The sequence below is a fragment of the Ipomoea nil genome, unplaced genomic scaffold (assembly GCF_001879475.1).
Source record: "Ipomoea nil cultivar Tokyo-kokei standard unplaced genomic scaffold, Asagao_1.1 scaffold2036, whole genome shotgun sequence".
Taxonomy (NCBI): Eukaryota; Viridiplantae; Streptophyta; class Magnoliopsida; order Solanales; family Convolvulaceae; genus Ipomoea; species Ipomoea nil.
This window is the reverse complement of record NW_017618464.1, coordinates 1,388,455-1,414,888: the sequence shown is the minus strand read 5'-3', so window position 1 is coordinate 1,414,888 and position 26,434 is coordinate 1,388,455. Positions and strand designations below refer to the sequence as shown.

At 35.5% G+C, this 26,434-nt stretch overlaps 3 protein-coding genes across 3 annotated transcripts; 1 reads left to right on the top strand and 2 right to left on the bottom strand.

Annotated features, from left to right (window-relative positions):
- The first annotated feature begins 524 nt into the window (after positions 1–524).
- Positions 525–3,856, top strand: LOC109147902 (transcription factor MYB46-like). Its single transcript, XM_019295562.1, has 3 exons — positions 525–718; positions 897–1,026; positions 3,026–3,856. Exons 1-3 carry the CDS (start codon positions 586–588, stop codon positions 3,750–3,752), a joined length of 990 nt encoding a protein of 329 aa, XP_019151107.1. The 5' UTR covers positions 525–585; the 3' UTR covers positions 3,753–3,856.
- A 195-nt stretch (positions 3,857–4,051) lies between these two features.
- LOC109148212 (probable polygalacturonase) lies at positions 4,052–7,445 on the bottom strand. Its single transcript, XM_019296074.1, has 6 exons — positions 7,354–7,445; positions 6,929–7,267; positions 5,307–5,427; positions 5,037–5,211; positions 4,891–4,961; positions 4,052–4,803 (listed from the first exon to the last, which is right to left on the bottom strand). The coding sequence occupies exons 1-6, from the start codon at positions 7,390–7,392 to the stop codon at positions 4,091–4,093; spliced, it is 1,458 nt and encodes a 485-aa protein (XP_019151619.1). The 5' UTR covers positions 7,393–7,445; the 3' UTR covers positions 4,052–4,090.
- A 12,122-nt stretch (positions 7,446–19,567) lies between these two features.
- On the bottom strand, positions 19,568–22,744 carry LOC109148211 (probable polygalacturonase). Its single transcript, XM_019296073.1, has 6 exons — positions 22,499–22,744; positions 22,075–22,413; positions 21,036–21,156; positions 20,766–20,940; positions 20,593–20,663; positions 19,568–20,486 (listed from the first exon to the last, which is right to left on the bottom strand). The coding sequence occupies exons 1-6, from the start codon at positions 22,535–22,537 to the stop codon at positions 19,771–19,773; spliced, it is 1,461 nt and encodes a 486-aa protein (XP_019151618.1). The 5' UTR covers positions 22,538–22,744; the 3' UTR covers positions 19,568–19,770.
- Between the last annotated feature and the right edge of the window lie 3,690 nt (positions 22,745–26,434).

The following is a 26,434-nucleotide window of genomic DNA, read 5'->3' as shown; positions in this document are numbered from 1 at the left end:
TTTCTTCTTTAAAGGTCAATTTGTTAATTTTCTTGATTTTCTGCTGCACATACAATCATACATGATGTAGGTGAGGCTTAATCTAAAGATAATGGGCCACAAAAGAATTTTCCCGTGCGTGACTTAAGGAGAGCGCAAAAAAGGAAAGCAAGAAAAAGATGGGTGGTGAAAGGTGGCAGCGTAGCAGCCAGGCGGTGATCTACGTGCAAACCAACCGGCATGGTTTTATTTTCTCGACGTACTCACGAACGCAAAAAATGGGAGTTATAACAACGTAGTACATGTCTACGATGTAGATGGAAACGAAAGAATCAAATTTAAATTAAATTAGAACAGTGCCCTCTGATACACACAACATAAAGTTTGATGGAATGTCGTTTTAGGGTTAGATGGAAACATGGGGCCCCTTCCACAGTCCCCTCTGTCGCCTCTTTCTAATTCCTTCAATTCTCGTTGTATTTATAGGAAAGTGATCAAATGGGAAGGCCATCTCACAACTCCATTTTTATAACCAATTAATCATAGGCAAACTTACCAATTAAACAGATATTGTTAACAAAGAGATTAACAGAGAGAAAACTAAAAATGGGGCACCATTCTTGCTGCAACCAGCAAAAGGTGAAGAGAGGGCTTTGGTCGCCGGAAGAAGATGAAAAGCTCATAAGATATATCACCACTCATGGCTATGGCTGCTGGAGCGAAGTCCCTGAGAAAGCTGGTCTTTTTCTTACTGTATATATATATACTTTCTGCATTATTCACTGCAACATGCCTGCATTATGGCATGGCTAGATTCTCCAGAATCAATGCTATACATGGTCTTTCTTTTTTTTTTTTTTTTTTTTTTTTTTGTTGTTGTTGTTGTTAATGTTTCCTGGTTGTACGATGTTAATTAGGTCTTCAAAGGTGTGGGAAGAGTTGCCGGTTGAGATGGATAAACTACTTGAGGCCGGATATAAGAAGAGGGAGATTTTCCCCAGAAGAGGAGAAGTTGATCATAAGCCTTCATGGAGTTGTTGGAAACAGGTAAATAATCTCGGCAAAATCTCCAACCAAGTTAGTCAATTTGTTGACTTGGTAACTATAAAGTTACAAATTCAATTTTCAATGGGAACAGTTTATATTGGCCTTCTTTGTTTAAACTGGTCACTAGTTGCCTTATAGACAACATGGTTTACCCTTATGATCATTTGTCAGTTAAGGTTACAATGCGTAGTTTATTTTACCCAGTTTAAACTTTGTAGTGGACGTGAGTTTCGATCTTTTGTGACTCAAAAAAATTAAAATTTAACAAGTTTATGAAGGAGCAAAACGTTTTTCTTTGAAAGGACAAGAGGATGATGATGATGTGAAAGTATGTAGTTCAGTGATATGTATCAGTTTGAAACAAGTTTAAGCAATGTTTTTTTCCAATTAAACTCAGTTTTAAAATTCTTTCATGTCTTAATGAACTCATAATGTACACTTACAAATTACGTTTTGTTTTGTTTTGTTTTTTTTTTTCCTTATTCTAATCAATAAGTTATTAATTATGAGAAATTAAAACCCACTTTTACAAGAATTTTACTATCAAATTAGTTTAAACAGTGTCATATTTAGCAGTTTGATCATATAGTTAAACTAAATTAATAGAACAGTATTCTACGCCACTGTCTAGGCTTTCCTGGCTAATTTTGTAATTTCTTAGAGGAAAAGTATAATTTGGGTTTACTTTTAATTTTTCAGTTTTTAATTTTAAAATAAGGAAATTTCAATGAAGGTGTAACCTCAATTAAATAATCTGTTTCATTTCGATACACTGTACTAGAAGTTTAAATTGATAATGAAACTATGTATATAAAGGCTACATTAAATGAAAATGCGAGCATAAAAGTAAATTACGCAAAATTACAAAATACACAATTTTTTAAGTTGCAATTTTAGAACACGGTTCCAACGGTGTTAGTACATCGTTATCTTTTTTTTTTTTTTTTTCTTAATTAATTGCGTGATTTTTCTTCTTCATTTTCACATTTCGCGGTTTCACTTTAATTTGAGGTGAGCAATGATTTCGGACATTCATAAATTATGAATTCATGCCTGCACATTCACTTTGGAACCATGCCTACACATTCCCGTCCGAAATCACGGACATTCATAAATTATGAATCCATGCCTGCACATTCACTTTGGAACCATGCCTACACATTCACTTTGGAACCATGAGATTATGAATTTTCTGTTATGAGATTATGAATTTTCTGTTATAAGATTATGAATTTTCTGTTATAAGATTATGAATTTTCGTTATGAGATTATGAATTTTCAGTTATGAGATTATGAATTTTCTGTTATGAGATTATGAATTTTCTGTTATGAGATTATGAATCTACATTACATTCATAATCTCATTCTCATAACAGAAAATTCATAATCTCATAACAGAAAATTCATAATTTAATAAATATTTTACTTTTATGCGATTATGAATTTTCTGTTATGAGATTATGAATTTTCATTACATTCATAATCTCATAACAGAAAATTCATAATTTGATCAAACGCCCGCCGTTAACTCCACATCCGCGATTTTTATTTTTTTTTGCGTAAAAACGACGTCGTTTGGACTTGTGTTCACCATTCATGGTGAACACGTTTTCAGGACATAATTTGCGATATGATAAGATACACAACTTCTTGAATGTACTTTTATATAACATAAGATGTATTTTATAGCTTTGCACATTCACATGCATTTTCATATGATATATTTGGTTCAAATGAGATGATCACAGTGGCCTATCAAGATTCACCAATGGTTGCTCGTACGGGCTGATTCATTAGGTAATATTTAAAAGAAGAGACTAATGTTCGAATTCGACAATTATAGTGTGAAGATTATATTCAAAGTGGACAGATTTCTTGTGCGTACGATATTTGATCAAATGCTTTGTTAAGTCGGGGTATGAGGGAGCCTTGAATGTTGTCCTATATATTCAATCTTTAATTTACTAGTTGAATTAATTTATTTTTTTTTCAACTGCAGATGGGCACACATTGCAAGTCACTTGCCAGGGAGGACAGACAATGAGATAAAGAATTATTGGAATTCTTGGATTAAAAAGAAGCTTAAAAAGCCTCTATTATCAACATCTCATACAAACACTACAACCTCTGATACAACTCCTCCTACTACTACAAACGACCATCGTCTTCTCCAACCTCAAACCTCACCATTTTCTTTCATTAACACTACCAATAATAATCAACTTGATTTCTTCAACACCCAAGATTCCCTCCAACTCCGACAAACCCTATTTCCATTTCCTAATACTAATACTAATCCATTCTTTCCGTTTGACGCTAACGCCGCCGCGCTGGAAGGAGTTAACGGGGACTTCACCGACGACCGAGCCGCCGCCGCTGATCAGCCGTTTCAAGATTCGCCGGCGGCATTTTGGCAGCAAGAGCTTCAGGCGGCGGCGTCGTTCAGTATGGGCATGGATTCCGGTTACTTATTATTACCGCCGTTAATGGAGAACATCATGACGCTGCCGCCGCCGCCGTCCGTGGAGGTGCCGGCGCCACCGTGTAACATAGCTCTGGCACGTGAGAGTGATCACGTGAGCGAATGGGCCGCCGTCGACACACAACATCAGTGCCCCGGCAGCTTTCTGTTCTGGGATCAAACAGATAATGGAGAAGAACTTGGTGTGCCGACAACATCAAACATCGGACCCATACTATCCTCGTCTTTTCCTTCTTCAATATGATTGATTTATTATTATTTTTAATTTTATTTTATTCTTTCTTTCTTTTGTTTATTATTATATACCCGGGATTTTTGAATTATTTTGATTGAATATGAGAGAGTGAAATGAGAAATGTTATTGTATAATGTATAGTTCATTAATTGGTTCCAACAAGGAAGAAGTTGCATCAATCCATTCTTATTATCTTTAATTTATCTTTAATTTAAATACATGCTTACAGTCACTACGTATAACTGTCTGACCAACTTGACTGAGGTTGCCCCAGACAACTGTTTTTCCTTTTTTTTAAGATTATCTTTTTTTTTTAAGATTATCTTTACAGGTGATTTTAGTACACATTATACCATATGTAATTTCTGTCTGAAAGCACATGTCTGAACTTCAACATTCTCAATTGGCAAAGTCTCTGTTGGGAAATAACATGAAACCTTTTTTGGTCCCTGGTCTGGCAAAAGATCACAAGGTTGAGGAACCACACCACTTGTAACCCCAGAAATGTCCGTGCATTTCCATGGGACTTTCTTAGCATCTTGTGCCAACCCAATGGTGACATTAGATATGCAGATTCCGGTGAATGTATCGCCCAGAATCCCCTCCAACCGTGCTGCCATTCTCGCGTTCTCGGCCACCATGTCTCGGTAGTTGATGTTCTTGATGACGGGCAGAGCATTCGGGTCATACTTATCGTCAGGGTGAGAGCCATAGTTCCCTGTCATCCAGAACACGTATTTCATCGTTTTCATGGTCACACGCCTCACGTATATATCCTTCACATATCCTCCCCTCCCAACTCCTGTCTTGATCCTCACTGCAGATTCGGTATCAATCGCGAGAATGTCCTCTGCCCGGACATCCTCGATTCCTCCAGACATCTCGCTGCCTAGTGCAATTATAGCACTAGTTGGAGAAATGCAGGTTACCCGCCTGATGACTACCTGTTTGGTTGGCATCCCAAACGCAATTCCATACTCATCCCACCCGCTCTTCACAGCAATACAATCGTCTCCCGAGACAATGTAACAGTCCTGAATTCGTATGTTTGTACACGAGTCTAAAGAACAGACAACACAGAATATGTACTTCTTGCATTAATTCTTGAATAATCTTATAAGAAACTTTGGTGTTTAGCATTGCATACCTGGGTTGATTCCATCTGTATTCGCGGATCTTGTCGGGGCAAGAATCGTGATCCATTCGATGATAATGTCGCTGCGTTTTATAGGAAATCAGTTCAAGACTTCAAGTCGAAAAGACTAAGAAGATTATCTATACCAATTAACTGACCTGCTGTACACAGGATGAACATTCCAATTCGGAGAATTTAAAAGAGTGATGTTGGAGATTTGAATATGTTTAGAGTACATGATTTCGATCAAGTAAGGCCTCGTATGATTTAGCGTGCGGTTACGATATTTGTCCCACCAAGGACTTCCTTGGCCGTCAAGTGTTCCATTATTCCCTGATAAAACAATAATTATCATGAACAATCTCGCAATTTGTGCAGATTTATTCATGTTTTCAGTTAACTACGTACCAAGTTTCTAGCTTTTATACCTGTTATAACAACGTCTGTAAGGTTGGTTCCAAAGATGAGACTTATGAACCGCCCACCCTCATTGTCCCTTCCTCGACCATAGGATGGTAGGGGTTTAATCACCGGATAATCATTCTCGTCCTGAATCAGTTATATACCGAATGCAGAAACAAGAATGGATAAACAGCATTTCATTAACTATACATCCACATAAACTAACCAGCCTCGTGAACATATTATAAACCCGAACTATAAAAATTAAACCATTAACCAGTCTATTTTGGTTAGGAGGTATGAAAACTAGCATCTTTTTTTAGTTTAAATCTGGTTTTTGACTTTTGTTGAAGTGCCAATTAGGGCTATTAACGAACCGATCGAACATAAACGAATAGAGGTTGTTCGTGTTCGTTTGTTAAGAATTTTGAAGTGTTCGTGTTCGTTTGTTAAGCATCTAATAGTGTCATTAGTGTTTGTTAATGTTCGCGAACACGTTCACAAACATGTTTGTTTGCGTTCATGAACACGTTCGTGAACACTTAATAACCAAATACCTGCACATATTTATGGTCATAATTCGTTTGTGAACAAGAAATAATCTACGTTCACGAACAACAACCAAACAACACAACTACAATGAATGAGATGGCCTTAAATTACTTTATTATAAAATTATATATATAAAATTATATATATATATATATATGGAAAGATTCCAGTGCGATTGAATGCTTCCCGTGCGGTTGTGCGGTTGATTAATGTGCGTGAGTCTTGTGCTTAATGTGTCTGAGATTTGTACTTAATATGCGTGAGTGTGTAATGTTAATGTGCGTGAGTTTTGTACTTAAGATGTGTGAGTGTTGTGCCTAAAGTGCGTGAGTGTGTACTTAATGTGAGTTGTTTGTTAAAACTTTAAAATGCATGATGTTTGTGCTTAATGTGTCTGATATTTGTGTGCTTAAGGTGTGGTAGTCTTGTGCTTAAGGTGCGTTAATTTTGTACTTAATGTGCGTGAGTATGTACTTAATGTGAGTTGTTAAAACTTAAGTGCATGTATTTTTGTGTTTAAGGTGCGTGAGTTTTGTGCTTTAAGATGCGTGAGGGTTGTGCTTAAGATGAGTGACTTTTGTGCGTGAGTTTGTGTTAAAACTCACGCATATTAAGCACGCACCTTAAGCACAATACTCACGCGCACTAAGTACAAAACTCACGCACATTAATCACCCGCATAATCACACAGGAAGCTATATCCGCACCTGAACCCTTCTCTTTCTCTCTCTCTCTCTCTATATATATATATATATATATATATATATATATATATATATATATATATATATATATATATTCAACGAACACTAAACGAGTTTGTTCACGAGCTCTTAACAAACGAGACTACAACTGTTCACACTCTGTTTGTTTATGAATTGAGCTCTAAAATTTATTCATTTATATTTATTTACCTTAATAAACGAATATAAACAAACGTTTACCCAACACGAATACCAGTAGTTTGATGAAAGCTCTGTTCTATAAACACCCTAGTGCTAATTGTCATCTGAAATTACAATTCTTATCCGCCTTAATTCTATCCTTACCACCAAAGTCCGGTAAGATTACCAAAGGGTTAAGGAGAAAACCGAACCTGAGAACCAAGAATAACGGCGTCTTGATCGAGAAACAGTGTGAAATGGCTGGTGAGATTGAAGCTGCCGGTGAGCCATTTCCCGGGGGGTACATACAGCATCGCCCCACCCACCGGTCCGAACCGGCTGAGGAAATTGACTGCCAACCGGAAAGCTTTGGTGTTCAACGCAACTCCATCGCCGACTCCCCCGAAATCCGTCAACGTCGCCGTGAAGGGCCTGCAGCTGATAGCAGAGTAGTCGAAGCTGCGCCACCCATGGTGTCCTCTGCTCCCAACAACCTCCCTCGAACAACTCACAACAACCAAAACGGCGATCAATATAAGTCTTCCCATAATCTGCCAAAGCTCAACCCAGAAATAGATTTAAGGCTATGCTGATTAGATCCTCCAACAAGAAAAATGTAAAGGGAAGAGGAAATTAATTTGGATGGTTTAGGATTTCTTGGAACTTGAACTTCCATTGTTGTAAAGAAGAAAATGGTTTTAGTTAATGGTATGGGTCTGTATACTGGTAAGTATAACTGCTGTTGAGGGAAGTTCAGAAGTGAAGTGAGATAAAATGTAGAAGACAAGAAAAGGGATGACGAGAAACGTAAGGAAGCCCGCTTCACACATTCCTTCCGTGCCCCTGATTACGTGGTTTGGTTGGACCAAATGTTGAATTGTAATCCAGACTTCCACTCAAAGAATTACAATTTAGTGTTGAATGGGAGAAAAAATAGGAATGTGAAGACATTTTTGCCCTCACCATGCACAGCAGCTGCTCTACGCCAATACGCAAATTGCTTTCGGAAAAAAAGACTATAATGTGACAAAGGACTGGTCCATTTTCAAAAATAGGACACTTTTTTTTTTTTGGACTAAAATATGAAAAAAAAAAAACATTTGGGACATGCGTTTTTAGCATGTCCCATGTTTTTTTTTTTTTTTTTTTTTTTTTTTTTTTTTTTTTTTATACTTTACCAAAGACGCATCTGGAAATTGCGTCTTTGGTATTGTATACGGCCGTCACAATTACGAAATGCGATCGCCGTATATCAATAACATACGTTAAAATTGCGTCTTCCAATTCTTTCTTTCCCTTAACACTATCATCTCCCCAAAAGCCATATTCATCCCTGAAATGCAGAGTTTCTCTCCCTGCTGCCATCCCCGAATCATCTAATAAGCATGACGAAGAAGAAGAAGAAGAAGAAGACGATGATGATGATGAAGAAGGAAGAAATCTGCATGAAATATGGACGGAGATTCAGGGGGCGTTTACTAACAGGAAATTTTCAAGAATTTCCAAGAATTGAAAATTGAAAACAACCCAATGTGTTTACTATAGTTTTTTCTCATTTCCAAATTTGAAAACAATCTTCCGTTTTTTGCTAGAAATCAGAAAACAAAAAAAAACTTGTTTTCAAAATAGGAAACATGCGTGTGAACAGTAGATTGGACATCGAATCCTGCCAGCGATCTTTTTATTCTCTCTTTTCTCCTTTCTTCTCTACTTTGTCAGCCAACCACCCTCTATTTTCCTTCATTACTTTTGTCTTCTCCTTCACACCTACCCTCCTGCTCTCTACTTTACTTTCTTCTCCAGCTGCTCTTCTGTCCATTGCGACTCACAACCCCCAAGGTTCACACCCACCGGCCAAGCTGCGCTTCTGTTTGACTCACACCCACCGGCCAAGCTGCGCTTCTGTCTATTGCGACTCACACCCACCGGCCAATCCTCATGTCACCGTGAATCTGACCGTCAAGTGAAGTGTTGCTGATCGCCGACGTTCCTCAGAGCATCGGGAGTCTCACAAGCTACTACCAGAGTACTAGGTAATTTTTTTTGTTTTTTCTTTTTCGAAATATATCTATTGATGTTTATTTTGATAATTTTAGCTTGGTTACCATAGTTGTTAGATTTCCAGATCTTGAAAATTTTTGCTCCTGATTGTACATCGAATCATGCCAGCGATCTGAAACTTTAAACATAATGTTTTTGTGGGTATATATGTGTGTGTGAGATCGAACAGTTGATAGATAGGTGTAGAGTTTTGTTTATCCATGGCTGTAAAGTTGGAGCAAATGGATTCTGGAGAAAGTAATGTCAAAATAGTTATGAGCAAAATGAGGAAGAAGAAGAAGGCATGGTGAGGGAGGGGTAGCTTGAGCTTTAGCTTAGGTTAAGTGTTTGCAGAGAGGACTTTGATGGTGCAGAGAGAAATGGAAGAGAGGGATGGACCACTCTTTTTTTTTTTTTTTTTAAATAATATTGAGTTATTATGATTTTTTTGACTATTAAGAAAAACTTATAACAGTTATCAAGAATGTGTATACCTATGAAAGTTGGACTATAATCAGTATAATTATTATTACAATTCCATATCACTTTCTTTCATTTATTGTTGGTTGTGATGCTAGCTTTGATATAGGCAAAGATTGTTGGGATCCTGACTTTGTTTTTGGCAACAACGATTGTGATTCTAATTTTGGTGTTAGCATGGTTGGTGATGGTGGTTGTGATTGGGATTGTGATTCTAATTTTGGTGTTAGCATAGTTGGTGATGGTGGTTGTGATTGGGATAGTGATTGGGATTAACATTATTTGCCAAACATACACCAGTAGTAGTTCATCTAGTGGATGGTAGAGAGAAATGTGTGAATAGAGTGACTATGCAGGGGATTCATATATACTTGCAGTTTGAATGTAATTGCATTGTTATACATGACAATTTAGTATCATATAGTTTACTAAGAATTTATTATAAAGTGCTAGACTGCAACATAGTATAAGCTACTACATCTACTATGATAGAGTTGTATAACTCAAGACATATTAACATTCATGACACGCATTGAATGGTAGACCTAACATTAGTATTGCATACTTGTAATCTATACTTACTGCAATTAGTAAGCTTAAGTTATATAGCATGACCAGGACTATGTGGTCCAATGGTACCCGGGTTGGACTTCCACTTGGAAGGTTGTGAGTTCGAGCCTCCGTGGAGGCGTTATTAGCTCTTTGTGTTTCAGTAGGTTGAGAAAGTATATGAACGGATACTACAATGTAATAGAGCTAGTAGCATTCAAAAAAAAAAAAAGTTATATAGCATGACATAGAACTACAGTTTGCAAATAATGAGTAATGTATTATAGTTCTAAGTATTAAAAACAATGAGTAGTGAGTGTAGTGCGAGTTTACACAGTTATATATTATGATATATATTGATTGTATTTAGCAGAAGGATTAAAGATTTTACATTTACATGAGTGTGTTGTGATATATGTACATGATATTCATCAGGTGGCATATCTCATGATTATAACATAGCTTATTCACCCCAAAAGACGGAGTCACCAAAATCATTGAGTGTGTTGTGATATTCATCAGGTGGCATATCTCATGATTATAACATAGCTTATTCACCCCAAAAGACGGAGTCACCAAAATCATCGGTTGGATCGTGCCCATCACCACGTTCCAGAGTAATGTCCTTTCTAAATCTATTTTTTTTTTCTGTACTTGAGTTTGTTTATTTGAGAAATAGAGCTATTATCCTTTTTGATCAACTAGCTTATCTCATGATTATAAAATATGGTAGCTAGAATTGTTGGTTATGAATTGAATGAATTTGCCTTTGCTTAGATGAATAACGTCACAGAAACCAATGATGATGAGGCAAAATGGCCCGATACGGCCGTTGTACAATTTTTGAGTATTTTAAATGAAAGGGTAAAAAAAACTGTGGATGGAAAGCTTTCATTCAAGCCTTTAGAATGGGCTGAAATTGATCGTGAGATGATAACTTGAATGACTTTCGTGGGCAAGGACGGATACGAAATAAGCAAGCCCTATTTAATTATCGACACTCATCATTGCGGAATGTGATTGAGCGGTGTTTTGGACTTTTAAAGGCAAGATTCCCAATTCTAAAGTCCATTAATGGTTACCCATTGATTAGGCAAAGACAAATTCCTCTTGCATGTTATGCATTACATAATTTCATTCGGTTGGAAGATAAGGATGATCAATTGGGTATGATGTACGGAACGCAAGACATGGTTTTGGATGATGGTGGAAGTAGTAGTGGTGGTGAAAATGATACCATACAATTAGATATGAGTCAACAAGACCAAATGCTACAATTGCGTGAGGACATCGCAAATGCACTCTGGGCAAATTATAATCATTGATGGTGTACTCAATTTTATTTACAATGTTTTGTAATCACATTTCGTCACGAAACAACTTATTTTAAATTATTGCAATTAATATGTTTTGTAATGACATTTTAATTTGTCACGAAATAACTTATAAATATATGTATGTAGTACATTTTTAATTTAGTAAATGGAGAATGGATTTCGAAAATAAGTAAAGGTAAACACGTTTTCAAAAACAGAGAATAGAAAACAGAAAATTGAAAACAGAGAATTTTCGAAAACAGAGAATAGAAAACAGAAAACAAATTTCTGTTAGTAAACAGGCCCTCAAGGTTCCAAAGATTGGGAAGGGCTGCTGGACCCCATGAACTCCCATCTCCGCCGCGAAATCATCCGGTACGGCGAGTTCGCCCAGGCCTGCTACGACTCCTTCGACTTCGACCCGCACTCCAAGTACTGCGGCACCTGCAAGTACGACGACGCCCAGTTCTTCGAGAAGCTGGGCATGGCGGACTGCGGCTACCGCATCAGCCGCTACCTCTACGCCACCTCCAACATCAACCTCCCCAACTTCTTCCAGCACTCCAGCGTGAACAGAATCTGGAACCAACACGCCAACTGGAGGAAAAAAGACTATCATACATACATTTTAATGTATACGGCGATTGCATTTCGTAAATGCGACAGCCGTATACAATACCAAAGACGCAATTCCCAGATGCGTCTTTGGTAAAGTATAAAAAAATAAAAAAAATAAAAACCTGGGACATGCCAAAAACGCGTGTCCCAAACGTTTTTTTTCACATTTTAGTCCAAAAAAAAAAGTGTCCTATTTTCGGAAATGGACCAACCCTTTGTCACATATTATAGTCTTTTTCTCATTGCTTTCAAAGTTTTTGTAAAGGTTGAAACAAATGGTATAATTGTCTCAAATATGGGATAGAGACTTATCAGTAGTATGATCCAATTTGAGGTACGCATCAACCTATGAAGTTTATGAATCTATTTTGTCCAAGTAACAAGTCAACTTTTACATTCTTATCCGTAAATTTAACTCATATTAAACAAATATTTAATTGAATGATTAAATCTAAAACAAAATTAATAGTCAATGAACTAATTATGATCAATTGAAAGTCGATTATAAAATTGATAAATAAGAACAGTAAATAGATTATTTTAGAATTAATTGTATCGTTAGTATACAGGTTGCAATGACACGTGGGATCTGTATGACATTAACAGCACGTTTGGTTCACGGAATGAATTTTGAGGTAATAGGAATTGATACTGATAATTCTACGTAAGCAATAGCTAAATAAACCCGAGACCAATTAAAGCAAGTAAATATCTTTATTGATCACGGTAAAGGCCCTAAGTACAATCTACTTGGTTGCTCTGAGTGCCGACTGACTGCGGTCGGGATTCTCTAGTAACAACCTATCGATCGTCCAAAAGTCCCTCACACTATAGCTACTGTGGGTATTTATAGCCGCTGCGCCGGGGACACAAATCCGGCCGTTCGGCATGCTCTCCACGTAGCCACCACGTGTCATCCTCCCGGGTGCCTTGTCTGTCGTCGCAAGGGACTGCCACGTGTCCTTTGCCAGCTCTCACGCCAAAGGGCTACCGCTCGGTGGTCGACACTATCGCTCGGGCAACTCCCGGTCAGAACCCGACCGGGTTCCTCACAAGAAGCCCGACCTGTTACCTGCAAAGACAAGAAGAAAAAGACAAAGGCATACCAGCCGGGGTAAAATAATGTCGGTCGGGATATTCTCTACCAGGAATGCTATTCCATAAGGAATGGAATAGGCAAGGAATAAAATAGAAATTGTATTCTATTGTTTGGTTCGCGAAAGGAATAGACTTTAGGAATTATATTACAGTGTTTGGTTGATTTAAGGAATAGAAATGAAATATGTTTTAAAAGACATAAATACCCTTATAAAAATATGTGATGGTGGCAATGGTGGTGGTGGTGGCGGTGGCGGTGGCGATGGTGGTGCTGGGGTGGTAGTGGTGGTGGTGGCGGTGGCGGTGGTGGTGCTGGGGTGGTAGTGGTGGTGGTGGCGGTGGCAGTGGTGGGGGCGATGGTGGTGGTGGTGACGGTTGACGATGACGGTTGTGGCAGTGGTGGTAGGGGCGGCGATGGTTGTAGCAGTCGTGGTGGTGGTGGTGGCGGTGGTGTTGCTGGGTGGTGGTTCTGGTGGCGGCGGTGGTGGTGGCGACGGCGGCGGTGGTGGCGGCGGTGGTGATGGTGGTGGTGGCAGTGGTGGGGCCGGCGGTGGTGGTGGGGGCGGCGACGGTTGTGGCGATGGTGGTGGTGGTGGTAGTGGTGGCGGCGACGACGGTGGTGAAATAGTATAAATTTATATATATGATAATAAAATTAGGTTAAAGAAAGGGGTAAAAAAGGAAATAGATTCTAAAATCTATTCCTGAGCGTAATAGGCTAATAACAGGGGGCCCCTAGTAATAGCTATTACCTTATTTGAGGTAATAGGCTATTACCAGGAATATTATTCCTGGTAATAGAAATGGTTACCAAACAACGGAATAGGCCTATTACTGGGAATGTTATGCCATTCCCGGCCTATTCCATGAACTAAACGGGCCATAAGTGTGTGAAGATGATTGATTGAGACATAATAATCACTCATTTTAGAGAATGAACACGGAAGAGTAGTGGAATAAACTCCATTTTTATTGAGTAAATACCTAAAATGGTCCCTTGACTATAGTTAAATTCACAAATTGATCCTCGACTTTCAAGTTTAACCAATTAAGTCCTTAACTTTGCAATTTTAACACGATTTGGTCCTCCATCTATTTGACTGTTTGTTGACTGTGATTTTTGAGGATATATATGTAATTTCATGATCCATCGTTAATTTTTTAAGGTTCCGGTTGCATTTCCAGACCGCTCTGTTACATTTGAATCCACCGCCGAAAGCAATCTGCCAAATCCTGTCGCCTTTCTTCATCCTTCCTTTGGATTCAATGTAGTTGAGTTCGTACCAGAGCGAAGAAGACGATGTGTTTCCAAACCGGTGTAGCGTCATCCTGGAGGCCTCCACGTGCTCCGACGAGAGTTTCAGTTTCTTCTAGAGATCGTTGATGACGGCGCGACCGCCGGCGCTGATGCAGAAGTGTTCAAAGGCCTGCTTGAATTGAAGTTGGGAATGTGTCGTGGCAGTAGGTGAAGGCTAGGCGGTGGAGTGTGTCATGGCAGTAGATGAGGGCGGCTGGGCAGTGGCTTGTGGCTGCACGATAGACTGTGTCACGGCAGGGATGAGGGCGGGTGGCGATGAAATTGCATATATATCCTCAAAGATCACGGTCAACAAACGGTCAAATAGACAGAGGACCAAATCGTGTTAAAATTGCAAAGTTAAAGACTTAATTGGTTAAAATTGAAAGTCGATGACCAATTTGTAAATTTAGCTATAGTTGAAGGATCATTTTGGATATTTACTCATTTTTATTTAGAGAACAAGCATTATATATGAATCTTACTTTGAGATTTCTTGTTGGATAAAATGTCATACCACTTGATCAGAACATACATTCTGAATGCCAAAATGTAATTAGTTACGCAAAGTTGACAGTTATGAGCTTCACCTAGTTAAGCTTTCCAAGGGACGCACATATTATCCAACCCTATACTCATTATAATTCTGTTTAGTACTATAGATTCTATTATAATGTACTATGGATCCTGTGACCTTCACTTGAGTAGAGTCACAGAAGTGTCATCTAATCATAAGTTGCTTGGTATCCTATACTCATTATCAAAATAAAAAAGATGTGATAGGTTAAATTATGAATATATATTTTTATAATTATAAACATATAGTTCAATAATTATGAAAATAGAGTTCTGTAATCTACTATAATAAAAAGAGCCCAAGAGAGTTAGGCCTATAATGGGTAGAAAAAATGGCGGTCAAATTTTTTAATCAAATGAATGGTTCAGATTGATCAGATTTTAATTTTTTTCTTAAGATTTCGGATTTCCTAATTTATCCTTAATGAATATGATTATCCGTTAAATATTATCTTTTCTGTTAATTTATGTTAGTTCACCGTTAACTTACTCATTGTTTTCAATAAGAAAGGTATTAGGTTCGAGCCTCATCCCAATCAAAGTTGGCATAATTAGTACTCTATTTTACTCTTATTAAATTAAATAATAATGTAGTAGCTACAACAAAAAAAAATAATACATATGCATTTCTTTAATTTAGAATTATATGTCTACAATGTCTTTATTCAAAAAATTTATTCATTATCAATAAATTAAATCAAAGAAATAATTTCATTAGTTATATTGTATTTATTTTTCTCCAATATAAAAATTCTTTGCATTCAAATTCATCAATTAATTATATTCGCTACATTGTCCCTACAATGTCTTTATTAAAAAAAAAATATTCATTATCAATAAATTAATTAGAGAAATAATTTTATTAGTTATATTGTCTTTATATTTCTCCAATGTAAAAATTCTTTACATTCAAATTTATTAATTGATTATATTCACTACATTGTCTATTATCTTTTTTTGTACACTATTTTTTAATTAAATATCAAAGTTATAATACAAAATAATGCTATATATTTATTTACCAAGTATTTTATTAATACCATGAAAAAATTGAAAAATTATAATTAATAAAGCCAATCATATTAACTACTTAAGGGATTTGTTGACAAAGAGAGTATTCAAATCACACAACAAATTGAAGTGAGAACTACCTCGCAACGTCCTTGTTTGACAATCAGCAGTTAGCGATTATCGTTAGCGGATTATATTAGTATCAACTGTTGGTAAAAAGATATTTGAAAAAATTAACTGTTTAGATTAACATGTAAAATGGCCTAAGGGTATAATAATAATAATAATAATAATAATAATAATAATAATAATAATAATAATAATAATAATAATAATAATAATAATAATAATAATAATAATAACAATAATAATAAGAATAACAACAATAATAATAATAATAATAATAATAATAATAATAATAATAATAACAACAACAACAACAACAACAACAACAACAACAATAATAATAATAATAATAATAATAATAATAATAATAATAATAATAATAATGATGATAATAATAATAATGATGATAATAATAATAATAATGATAATAATAATAATGATAATAATAATAATAATAATAATAATAATAATAATAATAATAATAATAATAATAATAATAATAATAATAATAATAATAATAATTGTTTTAAAAAAATAAAAAAATTAAAAAATATAATTAAGTCAATCATAGTAACTACTTGGGGGAAATATTGACAAAATGAGTGTTCAAATCACACAACAAATTGAAGTAAGAAACTATCTTCCAATATCCTTGTTTGGCAATCAACAGTTAGCTCTTCAATATTAGTATATATTTAATATTTTATGCCCTAATTTTTATTTGCTCTCCTTATGTCCCGTATTTGGTTTCAACCATACCTATACAATTATTTTATTGACAATTATAATCAATCTTGACTATATTGTCTTGCATTTGTAAATTTAAAATTGCCTATTTAAATATGAAAATTTAACATTCAATTATCTATGTATGAACAATTCCAATATAATCTTGCATTGATATACTTTAAATTACTTATTTAAAAAAAAATATTGGGCATTATCCCAATCGCGTGTAAAAAACTAGTTGTGAATATACAACACGTTTGGTTCACGGAATGAATTTGGAGGAATAGGAATGTTATTCCACAGGGAATGGAATAGGTAAGGAATAGAATAAGAATTATATTCTGTTGTTTGGTTGGCTCAAGGAATAGACTTTAGTAATTGTATTCCAGTATTTCGTTGGTTAAAAAAATAGAAATAAAATATGTTTTAAAGACATAAATATCCTTATACAAAATAATAATAATAATAATAATAATAATAATAATAATAATAATAATAATAATAATAATGAATATGATTATGATATACTGAATGTTATATATATATATATATATATATATATATATATATATATATATATATATATATATATATTTATTTATATATATTTATATTTATATTTATATACATGTATATGCATGTGTGTGGGATAGAGAGAATAACAATAACAACAACAACAACAACACCAACAATAATAATAATAATAATAATAATAATAATAATAATAATAATAATAATAATAATAACAATTATTATTATTATTATTATTATTATTATTATTATTATTATTATTATTATTATTATTATTATTATTATACAAATACATATTTATATTTATATTTATTTTTCCACTTATCCCACATCGGTTGGAGAAGTGAGGAATGAAGCCTTGAGGTTCCTATAAAAGGAGCCTCAAGGCTCCATAATTTCAATTGCAATGCTGATCCGCTAGGCAAGCTTGCAATGCCCATCCGCTAGGCGTGCAAATTGGAAGGCTACTTAATTTAGGAGCCAAGGCTTCATTATTAAGGAGTTTTATACAGTTAATTTTTATATATATAATGTCAACTGCAAACGCTGCAAAATGTGTGTGTTTATATATATATATATATATATATATATATATATATATATATATATATATATATATATATATATATATATATATATATATATATTGACAGATAAACATTATAATTAATTAAATATATACATTTATATAATATATTATATTTATTAAATAATAAATATAAATATTATATAATGTGCAAAGGGTATTTTTGGTATTTGTGATATAAAAGCTATTCCCAAGGGCATGGGAATAGCTAATACCAAGGCCCCCTTAGGAATGGCTATTCCCCTTGCGAAGGTAATAGCTCATTCCTAGGAATGTTATTCCCATGACAAAATGATCCAACCAAACGATGGAATAGGCCTATTCCAAGAAATGTTATTCTATTCCTGACATATTCCATGAACCAAACATGCCAATAGAGTTCAATAATTATGAATAGAGTAAATACCCAAAATAGTCCCTCGACTATAGCTAAATTCACAAATTGGTCTTTGACTAATGATTTCAACCAATTAAGTCCTTAACTTTTCAATTTTGACCCAGTTAAGTCCTCCGTCTATTTGACCGTTTGTTGACCGTTATCTCTGAGGATATTTTTGTAATTGCAAAGCTCCATGGTATAGATTATAGAAACACTTATAAACACATGTCCACGTGCAAACATCCGCTTTTCCCTCTGCAGTTAATGCTCTTCCCCGGCACAATCCTTCCGCTTCAGATCTTTGGGTTCCGGTACCGAATCATGATGCACACTCTGCTGCAGACCGATCTCTGATTCGGGGTCATTAACTCCAACAGCGTGCCACCGGCACCACCAAGGTGGGCTGCGTCGGGGAAGTGGTGAAGCACGGGCACCTCGTTGACGACCGATTCTTCCTAATTTGCAAAGGCCAAGAGCGGTTCCAGGTCACGAAGCTGGCCGGACCAAGTCGTACTTGGTGGAGGAGGTCACGTTGCTGGAAGACCGACCACGTGACGGGGAGGAGGATCTCGAATCCCTCGCCTCCGAAGTCGAAACGTATATGAAAGACGTGATCCGATTATCCAACAGGCTTAACGGCAAGCCGGAAAAGGAGGTGCAAGATTTGCGGCGGACAGGGACGGAGCCAGAAATTCGATTGAGGGGGGAGGGGGGAGGGGTGGGGGGCAAAGAAGTAGGACGGATTTAGAAATTTTTTCCAGTAAAAGCGAAACATTAAAACAAAAGAGATAATTTTTAAAAAAAAGTTACCTAAGATTTTTTTTTTTAATAACCATTACCTAAGAAATATAGTTGTAAATATTGTTAGATATGTGAGAAAAAAATAAAACACATCGAAACTTTATAAAAATATTTATAAAAAAATATGAAACATAATTAATTTGATAAAATAATTCGAATAGAAAACACATTATAAATTACACATCTCACTATTAATATAAAAGAATGTTATATATATATATGTGTGTGTGTGTGTGTATTAAATATTTAAAAAAGTGATTGTATTGAAGCCATAGGGAAAGGACTCAAAAATATGCAAAACTATGTTAATACAAAGATTTGAACCCAAGACCTTTCTTATTACCAAACACATGCTCTACCCCCTTGCCCCCCTTTGGCTCCGTCCCTAGCAGCGGAATCTTTTTCCGATGCTGTTCTCGTCTTTTCCTTCTTCAATATGATTGATTTATTATTATTATTTTTTTAATTTTATTTTTTTCTTTCTTTCTTTTGTTTATTATATACTCGTGATTTTTGAATTATTTTGATTGAATATGGGAGAGTGAAATGAGAAATGTTGTTGTATAGTTCATTAATTGGTTCCGTTAGTTCAATACAAGAAGTGCTTCACAAATTAAGAATTTCTCAAACTGTATTAATTTTTTTATTTTATTTTTATTTTTTGTCACAATTAGTGTTGTAAACCATCAGGGATCCTCACAAATTTTCAGGTTCCAACAAGAAAATAGTTGCATCAATCATTCTTATTATCTTTAATTTAAAAACATGCTTGGAGTAAGCCAGTAATAGGGAAATCCACAACCACTACTTGGGAGTACATGTATAAGTCAACATTCTGACCAACTTGACTGAGATTGTCCCTATACAATTGTGTTTTTTATTACATTATCTTTACATACAGGTGATTTTAGTACATACTATACCATACGTAATTTCTGTCTGCAAGCACATGTCTGAACCTCAACATTCTCAATTGGCAAAGTCTCTGTTGGGAAATCACATGAAGAAACCTTTTCTGGTCCCTGGTCTGGCAAAAGGCCACAAGGTGGAGGAACCACACCACTTGAAACCCCAGAAATGTCTGTGCAATTCCATGGGAGTTTCTTAGCATGTTGTGCCAACCCAATGGTGACATTAGATATGCAGATTCCGGTGAATGGATCGCCCGAAATCCCCTCCAACCGCGCTGCCATTGTCACGTTCTCGGCCACCATGTCTCGGTAGTTGATGTTCTCGATCACGGGCAGAGCATTCGGGTCATACTTCTCGTCAGGGTGAGAGCCGTAGTTCCCTGTCATCCAGAACACATATTTCATCGTTTTCATGGTCATACGCCTCACGTATATATCCTTCACATATCCTCCCCTCCCAACTCCCGTCTTGATCCTCACTGCAGATTCCGAATCAATTGCGAGAATATCCTCTGCCCTGACATCCTCGATTCCTCCAGACATCTCGCTACCTAGTGCAATCACAGCACTAGTTGGAGAAATGCAGGTTACCCGCCTGATGACTAGCTGTTTGGTCGGCATCCCAAACGCAATTCCATACTCATCCCACCCGCTCTTCACAGCAATACAATCGTCTCCCGAGACAATGTAACAGTCCTGAATTCGTGTGTTTGTACACGAGTCTAAAGAACAGACGACACAGAATATGTAATTCTTGCATTAATTCTCCATAAACTTAGACATTCTTGAATAGTCTTATAAGAAACTTTCGTGTTTAGCATTGCATACCTGGGTTGATTCCATCTGTATTAGGGGATCTTGTAGGGGCAATAATCGTGATCCCTTCGATGATAATGTCACTGCATTTTATAGGAAAATTCAAAACTTGTACAATCAGTTCAAGACTTAGAAGATCTATACCACATATCATAATTCACAAACCAGAGGTCCAATTAACTGACCTGCTGTACACAGGATGAACATTCCAAGACGGAGAGTTCAAAAGCGTGAGGTTGGAGATTTGAATATTTTCAGAGTACATGATTTCGATCAGGTAAGGCCTTGTATAATTTAGCGTGCCGTTATGAAATTTGTCCCACCAAAGACTCCCTTGGCCATCAAGTGTTCCATTATTCCCTGATAAAAAAGAATTATCATGAACAAATCTCGCAATTTCTGCAGATTCATTCTCGTTTTCAGTTAACCAAGTACCAAGTTTCTAGCTTTTATACCCGTTATAACAACATCTGTAAGGTTGGTTCCAAAGATGAGACTGACGAACCGCCCACCCTCAGTGTCCCTTCCTCGACCATAGGATGGTAAGGGTTCAATCACCGGATAATCATTCTCGTCCTGAATCAGTTATATACCAAATGCAAAAGAATGGATAAACAGCATTTCATCAACTATACATCCACATAAACTAACCACCCTCGAGAACATATTATAAACCCAACCCATAAAAATTAACCATTAACCAGTCCATTTTGGTTAGGAGGCATGAAAACTAGCATCTTTTTATAGTTTAAATCTGCGTTTTGACTTTTGTTGAAGTGCCAATTGTCCAAATCCCTTTCACCCATTACTCTTCCTGGACTTTCATGTGGACCAGAATGGTCAGCCTCAACTAGTAGTCCAACCACTACAAAGGGACAAACTCTGGTTCACATGATGAACAATAGAAAATTAAAGAACAGACAACCTCTTTTATGAATGTCTTGTACTTACCCCTGGCCTACCATATAGTCAGCAATCTCAACAACCATTTGAAGACACAAATGGTGTTCAACATTATTGTAAGTTTTCACACAATACCAGCAGCTTTAGTTTCTATGTTCCTCAAATGGTGGTTTCGCCTTGGCTTAACCATTAACAGCCCGTTTGGTTGAAAGGAATTAGAATTTCACTCCCACCTAATTCTGAAGGCAAGTAAATTCTTTGTTTGGTTGGAAGGAATTGCAATTCCATTTTTAGAGAATTAGAATCACATACCTACCAATTAAAACAAAATTGCCCTTATCTTCTCTAACTTAAAATTGATGTTTTGGTTTCATAATACTTATTTCCTTTCGATTCTCGGGATTAGTGCAAGAATTGAAATTCCCACTAATTTTATTCCAGCAAAATCAAACACTAAAATTTAAATTTTCATTTCCACTCTGTTCCTGCACTATTCCTATGAAGTTACAATTCTTTTTCTCCCTCCTAATTCTATCCTTACAACCAAACGCCCGGTAAGCGATAAGCAAAGGGTTAAGGAGAAAACCGAACCTGAGAACCAAGAATAACGGCGTCTTGATCGAGAAACAGTGTGAAATGGCTGGTGAGATTGAAGCTGCCGGTGAGCCATTTCCCGGGGGGTACATACAGCATGGACCCACCCTCCGGTCCGAACCCGCTGAGGAAATCGACCGCCGTCCGGAAAGCGTTGGTGTTCAACGTAACTCCGTCGCCGACTCCCCCGAAATCCGTCAACGCCGCCGTGTAGGGCCTGCAGCTGATAGCAGAGTAGTCGAAGCTGCGCCACCCATGATGTCCTCTGCGCCCAACAACCTCCCTTGAACAACTCACAACAACCAAAACGGCTACCAATATAAGTCTTCCGATAATCTGCAAAAGTTCAACCCAGAAATAGATTAAGGTTACGCTGATTAGATCCTTCAACAAGAAAATGTAAAGGGAAAGAGGAAATTACTTTGGATGGTTTAGGATTTCTTGGAACTTGAACTTCCATTGTTGTAGAGAAGAAAATGGTTTTAGTTAATGGTATGGGTCTGTATACTGGTAAGTATATATAGAGAGAGAAAGAGGGGTTTCAAAAGCTTGTATGCCTAAATTTAACTATAACTGCTGTTGAGGGAAGCTCAGAAGTGAAGTGAAATATGAAATAAAATGTAGAAGACAAGAAAAGGGATGACGAGAAACGTAAGGAAGCCCGCTTCAAACATTCCTTCAAAGTTTTTGCAACTAAATAATGAAGGGGCCGCCAAACGCTTGTGGTGAAACTCTAGTGTGTTTGGTTCTGCACATTAAAATCGAAATCGGATGAGTATCAAATATTTGGTAATAGTAATTGATTTTAGAAAAAAATATTTTGATTTGGTAGTAGAGTGAAATAGGAATGATTATCAATAATGTTGTTTGGTTATGTATGATTCAATAATAGGAATAAAGATTTTAAAAATACAAGAACACAAAATCAAGACAATTGAATCTAATATAAAGACATCCAAAACACTAATATGAAGAAAAAAAAAAATTTAAAAGCACTAACGAAATGGATAAGAATGAATAAGGGAATGAAATGGGATGATACCCTTATTTAATTTGAGTATGAATTTTTTAATTTTAATTAAGGGCGTATTTGAAACACATAGTACTGTTCTAAAACCTATCAACCAAACAATACCAATCATTTTAATACTCATTTCTTAAATCTAAACCTGTCAACCAAACGCACCCTATGATTATTCCTTTGGGAATCAAACTAGAATTATTTCTAAAATCGTCTTTACAATTTACAAAGAAGATTCTTTGTCACTTAAGTTATTAATTTGAGTTTATCTTTTTGATCATAATTGATTCTTTGTCTATTTATTTTGTTTTAGATTTGATTATTCAGTTAAATATTTATTTAATATATGTTAAGTTTAAAGATAAGAAAGTCTCAAAAAAAAAAAAAAAAAAAGAAAGATAAAGAGCGTAAAAATTAACTAACAGAATTATCTCTCTAAATTTGTAGGGTGTTGAAACAAATGGTATAATCGTCTCAAAAATGGGATAGAGACTTATCAGTAGTATATTAGTATGATCCAAATTGACTTACGCATCAACCTATGAAGTTTATGAACCTATTTTGTCTAATTAACAAGTCAATTTTTACATTCTTATCCGTAAATTTAACTCATATTAAATAAATATTTAACTAAATGATCAAATCTGAAACAAAATCAATAGTTAATGAATTAATTATGATCAAATTGAAAATCGATTATAAAATTGATAAATAAGAACAATCAATGGATTATTCTTAGAATTAATTGTATCGTTAATTATGTATGGAGCAACGGAGCGAGATCTAGCTACAAGACTAGAAATTGAATGGCAATCAATTAGTCCATCTCATCTGCTTTGCATTTGAAAGAAAAAAAATAATACTGATCAGTATACGGGCTGCCATGACATATGGGACTTGTATAACAATAAGTGGATGAACGTGATTGATTGAGGCATAATAATCACTCAATTTTAGGGGATGAACACGGAAGAGTAGTGGAATAAACTCCACTTTTATTTAGAGTACAAGCATTATATATGAATCTTAATTTCAGATTTCTTTCCGTATAAAATGTCATACCATTTGATCAGAACATACATTCTGCAATCGTTATACCGTGCACCACGGTGCACATAGCAATGTGCGCCTCGCGCTTCTCAAAACGACGTCGTTTTGTTAAGTTATATGAGGAGTTGACGCGATAGAGTGTATGCATATTCTGGTAAATATATATTGTATTAAGTGAAAATAAATTATTTGAATACTTATCTTGCCGAGGCCATGGCTGTGAAAGAGGCGCTATCATGGGCTAAAGATCGTGATCTAAACAGGGTGATGATTTTATCGAATTGTCAATTGGTATGTAAGGGTATTAGGGCGGCGAATGATTTCTCTTATGCCGGCTATGTTATTGATGAAATAAGAGAGTATCAAAGACACTTTGAAGTAGTGTCTATCAGATTTATTCCAAGATGAGTGAATAAGGCTGCCCACGCTTTAGCAAGGTTGCTTGTTTGCAAACTGATCCTTTCATGTATTTTTCTTCTATTCCTAGTTGTATTCAACATTTGATTTAATAAAAGTTCGTTCCTTTGGTTTTCAAAACAAAAAAAAAAAAAAAAATTATTTGAATACTGAAAGTATATTATTTTGTATAATGTACACTCAATAAACGAATAATGTACTTTTAATATATTAAAAATACTTTTTATTATGGTCTACACCATAATTTGTCAGATTTTCTCCTAAATCAAAAGAATTAGGATTATTACATATTATAAGGTAATACTATATATAATTATTTGAGGTAGAAAAGAAAAACAGAAAATATAATGAGCATATATGGTTGAGGGTCCCAATTCAGTTTATTGCCTATAACATATAATGCACGAAATGGACAGACCAACTTTACAATTCTGAGTCGATTTCCACTTTCCCAAGTTTGATAAGTGGAGTCTTCTCACCATAAAGAAAGATGATAAATATAAAATTAACAAAACAATGAACATGACATATAAAAAGAGTTTGTTAAGTTGTTGATGGGGATATACGAAATATATATTGTACTGATTTTTTTGGGTACTTCAATTCTCGACAAACTGAGGAGCCAACCTTCCTAGGTTTGATTTTAACTGACAAAATATTCACTTAGCTATCACATCACTCGGAGTTAAATAGTGTTGAATGTTGACACATGCCACGATCAACCCACTACTAGAGCGTCACGGCGTTAACCTTGTCAATGGGATCTCAACATGTGTTCTCTCCTTCAACACAATAAAAGTCAAGCTAGCTTCAACACCTTCATAAAGACTTATGGACCAATTTAGGGTGTGTTTGGTTCAAACATTGAAATCGGAATAATAATGGAATCAAATACTCCGTACTTGATGATGCTAATGAGTTTAAGTAGGAGAAGTTACTTTGCTAGGAAGTAAATAGGAATTGGAATAAAAATAAATAAATAAATAAATAAATAAATAATTAAAAATAAATATATATAAAACACGCGCGCGCACACACATACACACACACACACATGAAGGGTTCATGTGAGATGACTGCCTCAGGTGAAACATGCAGTGAAATCCTAGCCGCCATAGATAAACTCCACCTTTAAAAAAAATTCGCCACATACACAATCTATAACAATGTGCACTAGAAAGCACAACAGTGTGCTATGAAAGAAGGGACAATGTGCATTGGAAGACAAAACTATGCACTGTAAGCCATGATTGCAGTATAATTCTCAAACGAATAATTACTCGGTGTAACGAGTTATCGATCCACAGGGAAGTGGGGCGTATTAAGCACTAGCTACTAAATTATTCTTATGAAGCTAATCCTAATGATTATCATGGATGGTTGGTTAAAACAATTAAAAGAAAGTAAAATATACAGGTGTGTGAAAACAATAGAGCGAGAATGAGATTCCTGGATTCAAGTATTTAATTACCTAATACCAATCTAATGTGCAATATTAAATCTGGGTTTAAACAAGTGTGAGAATGCAAATGGGGGAAAGAGTTACTCCCGTAATCTCTAACCTAAGTGAATATTCACTCCCGTGATATAAACACACAACAATATAAGAACAAACATTTGTAATAAATTCCTAACTACTACCATCTCCCGATATGCAATAACCAAGAATTAAACTCCTTAACAAATATGCCATCTCCCAAGGTGCAACAGTTAAGTGCAATTGTGTGTGCCCTAAATTATGCCTAACTCCCGTTATGACACAAAGGAAGCTATGAAACAAGTAACTATGGCCACTAATTACAAGCATCAACAACATAAATCACAATTGCAACACAAGTATAAAACCCAAATATTAATATATATTAAAGA

What these genes read in the sequence shown, in the direction of transcription:
- LOC109147902 (XM_019295562.1), top strand. Translation starts at nt 586, where the DNA reads ATGGGGCACCATTCTTGCTGCAACCAGCAAAAGGTGAAGAGAGGGCTT. An exon ending in CGAAGTCCCTGAGAAAGCTG is followed by an intron (nt 719 to 896) that starts GTCTTTTTCTTA and finishes GATGTTAATTAG; the next exon opens with GTCTTCAAAGGTGTGGGAAG. An exon ending in CATGGAGTTGTTGGAAACAG is followed by an intron (nt 1,027 to 3,025) that starts GTAAATAATCTC and finishes TTTCAACTGCAG; the next exon opens with ATGGGCACACATTGCAAGTC.
- LOC109148212 (XM_019296074.1), bottom strand. Translation starts at nt 7,392, where the DNA reads ATGGAAGTTCAAGTTCCAAGAAATCCTAAACCATCCAAA. An exon ending in TACAGACGTTGTTATAACAG is followed by an intron (nt 5,212 to 5,306) that starts GTATAAAAGCTA and finishes TTGTTTTATCAG; the next exon opens with GGAATAATGGAACACTTGAC. An exon ending in TACAGATGGAATCAACCCAG is followed by an intron (nt 4,804 to 4,890) that starts GTATGCAATGCT and finishes TCTGTTCTTTAG; the next exon opens with ACTCGTGTACAAACATACGA.
- LOC109148211 (XM_019296073.1), bottom strand. Translation starts at nt 22,537, where the DNA reads ATGGAAGTTCAAGTTCCAAGAAATCCTAAACCATCCAAA. An exon ending in TACAGATGTTGTTATAACGG is followed by an intron (nt 20,941 to 21,035) that starts GTATAAAAGCTA and finishes CTTTTTTATCAG; the next exon opens with GGAATAATGGAACACTTGAT. An exon ending in GTTCATCCTGTGTACAGCAG is followed by an intron (nt 20,664 to 20,765) that starts GTCAGTTAATTG and finishes TATAAAATGCAG; the next exon opens with TGACATTATCATCGAAGGGA.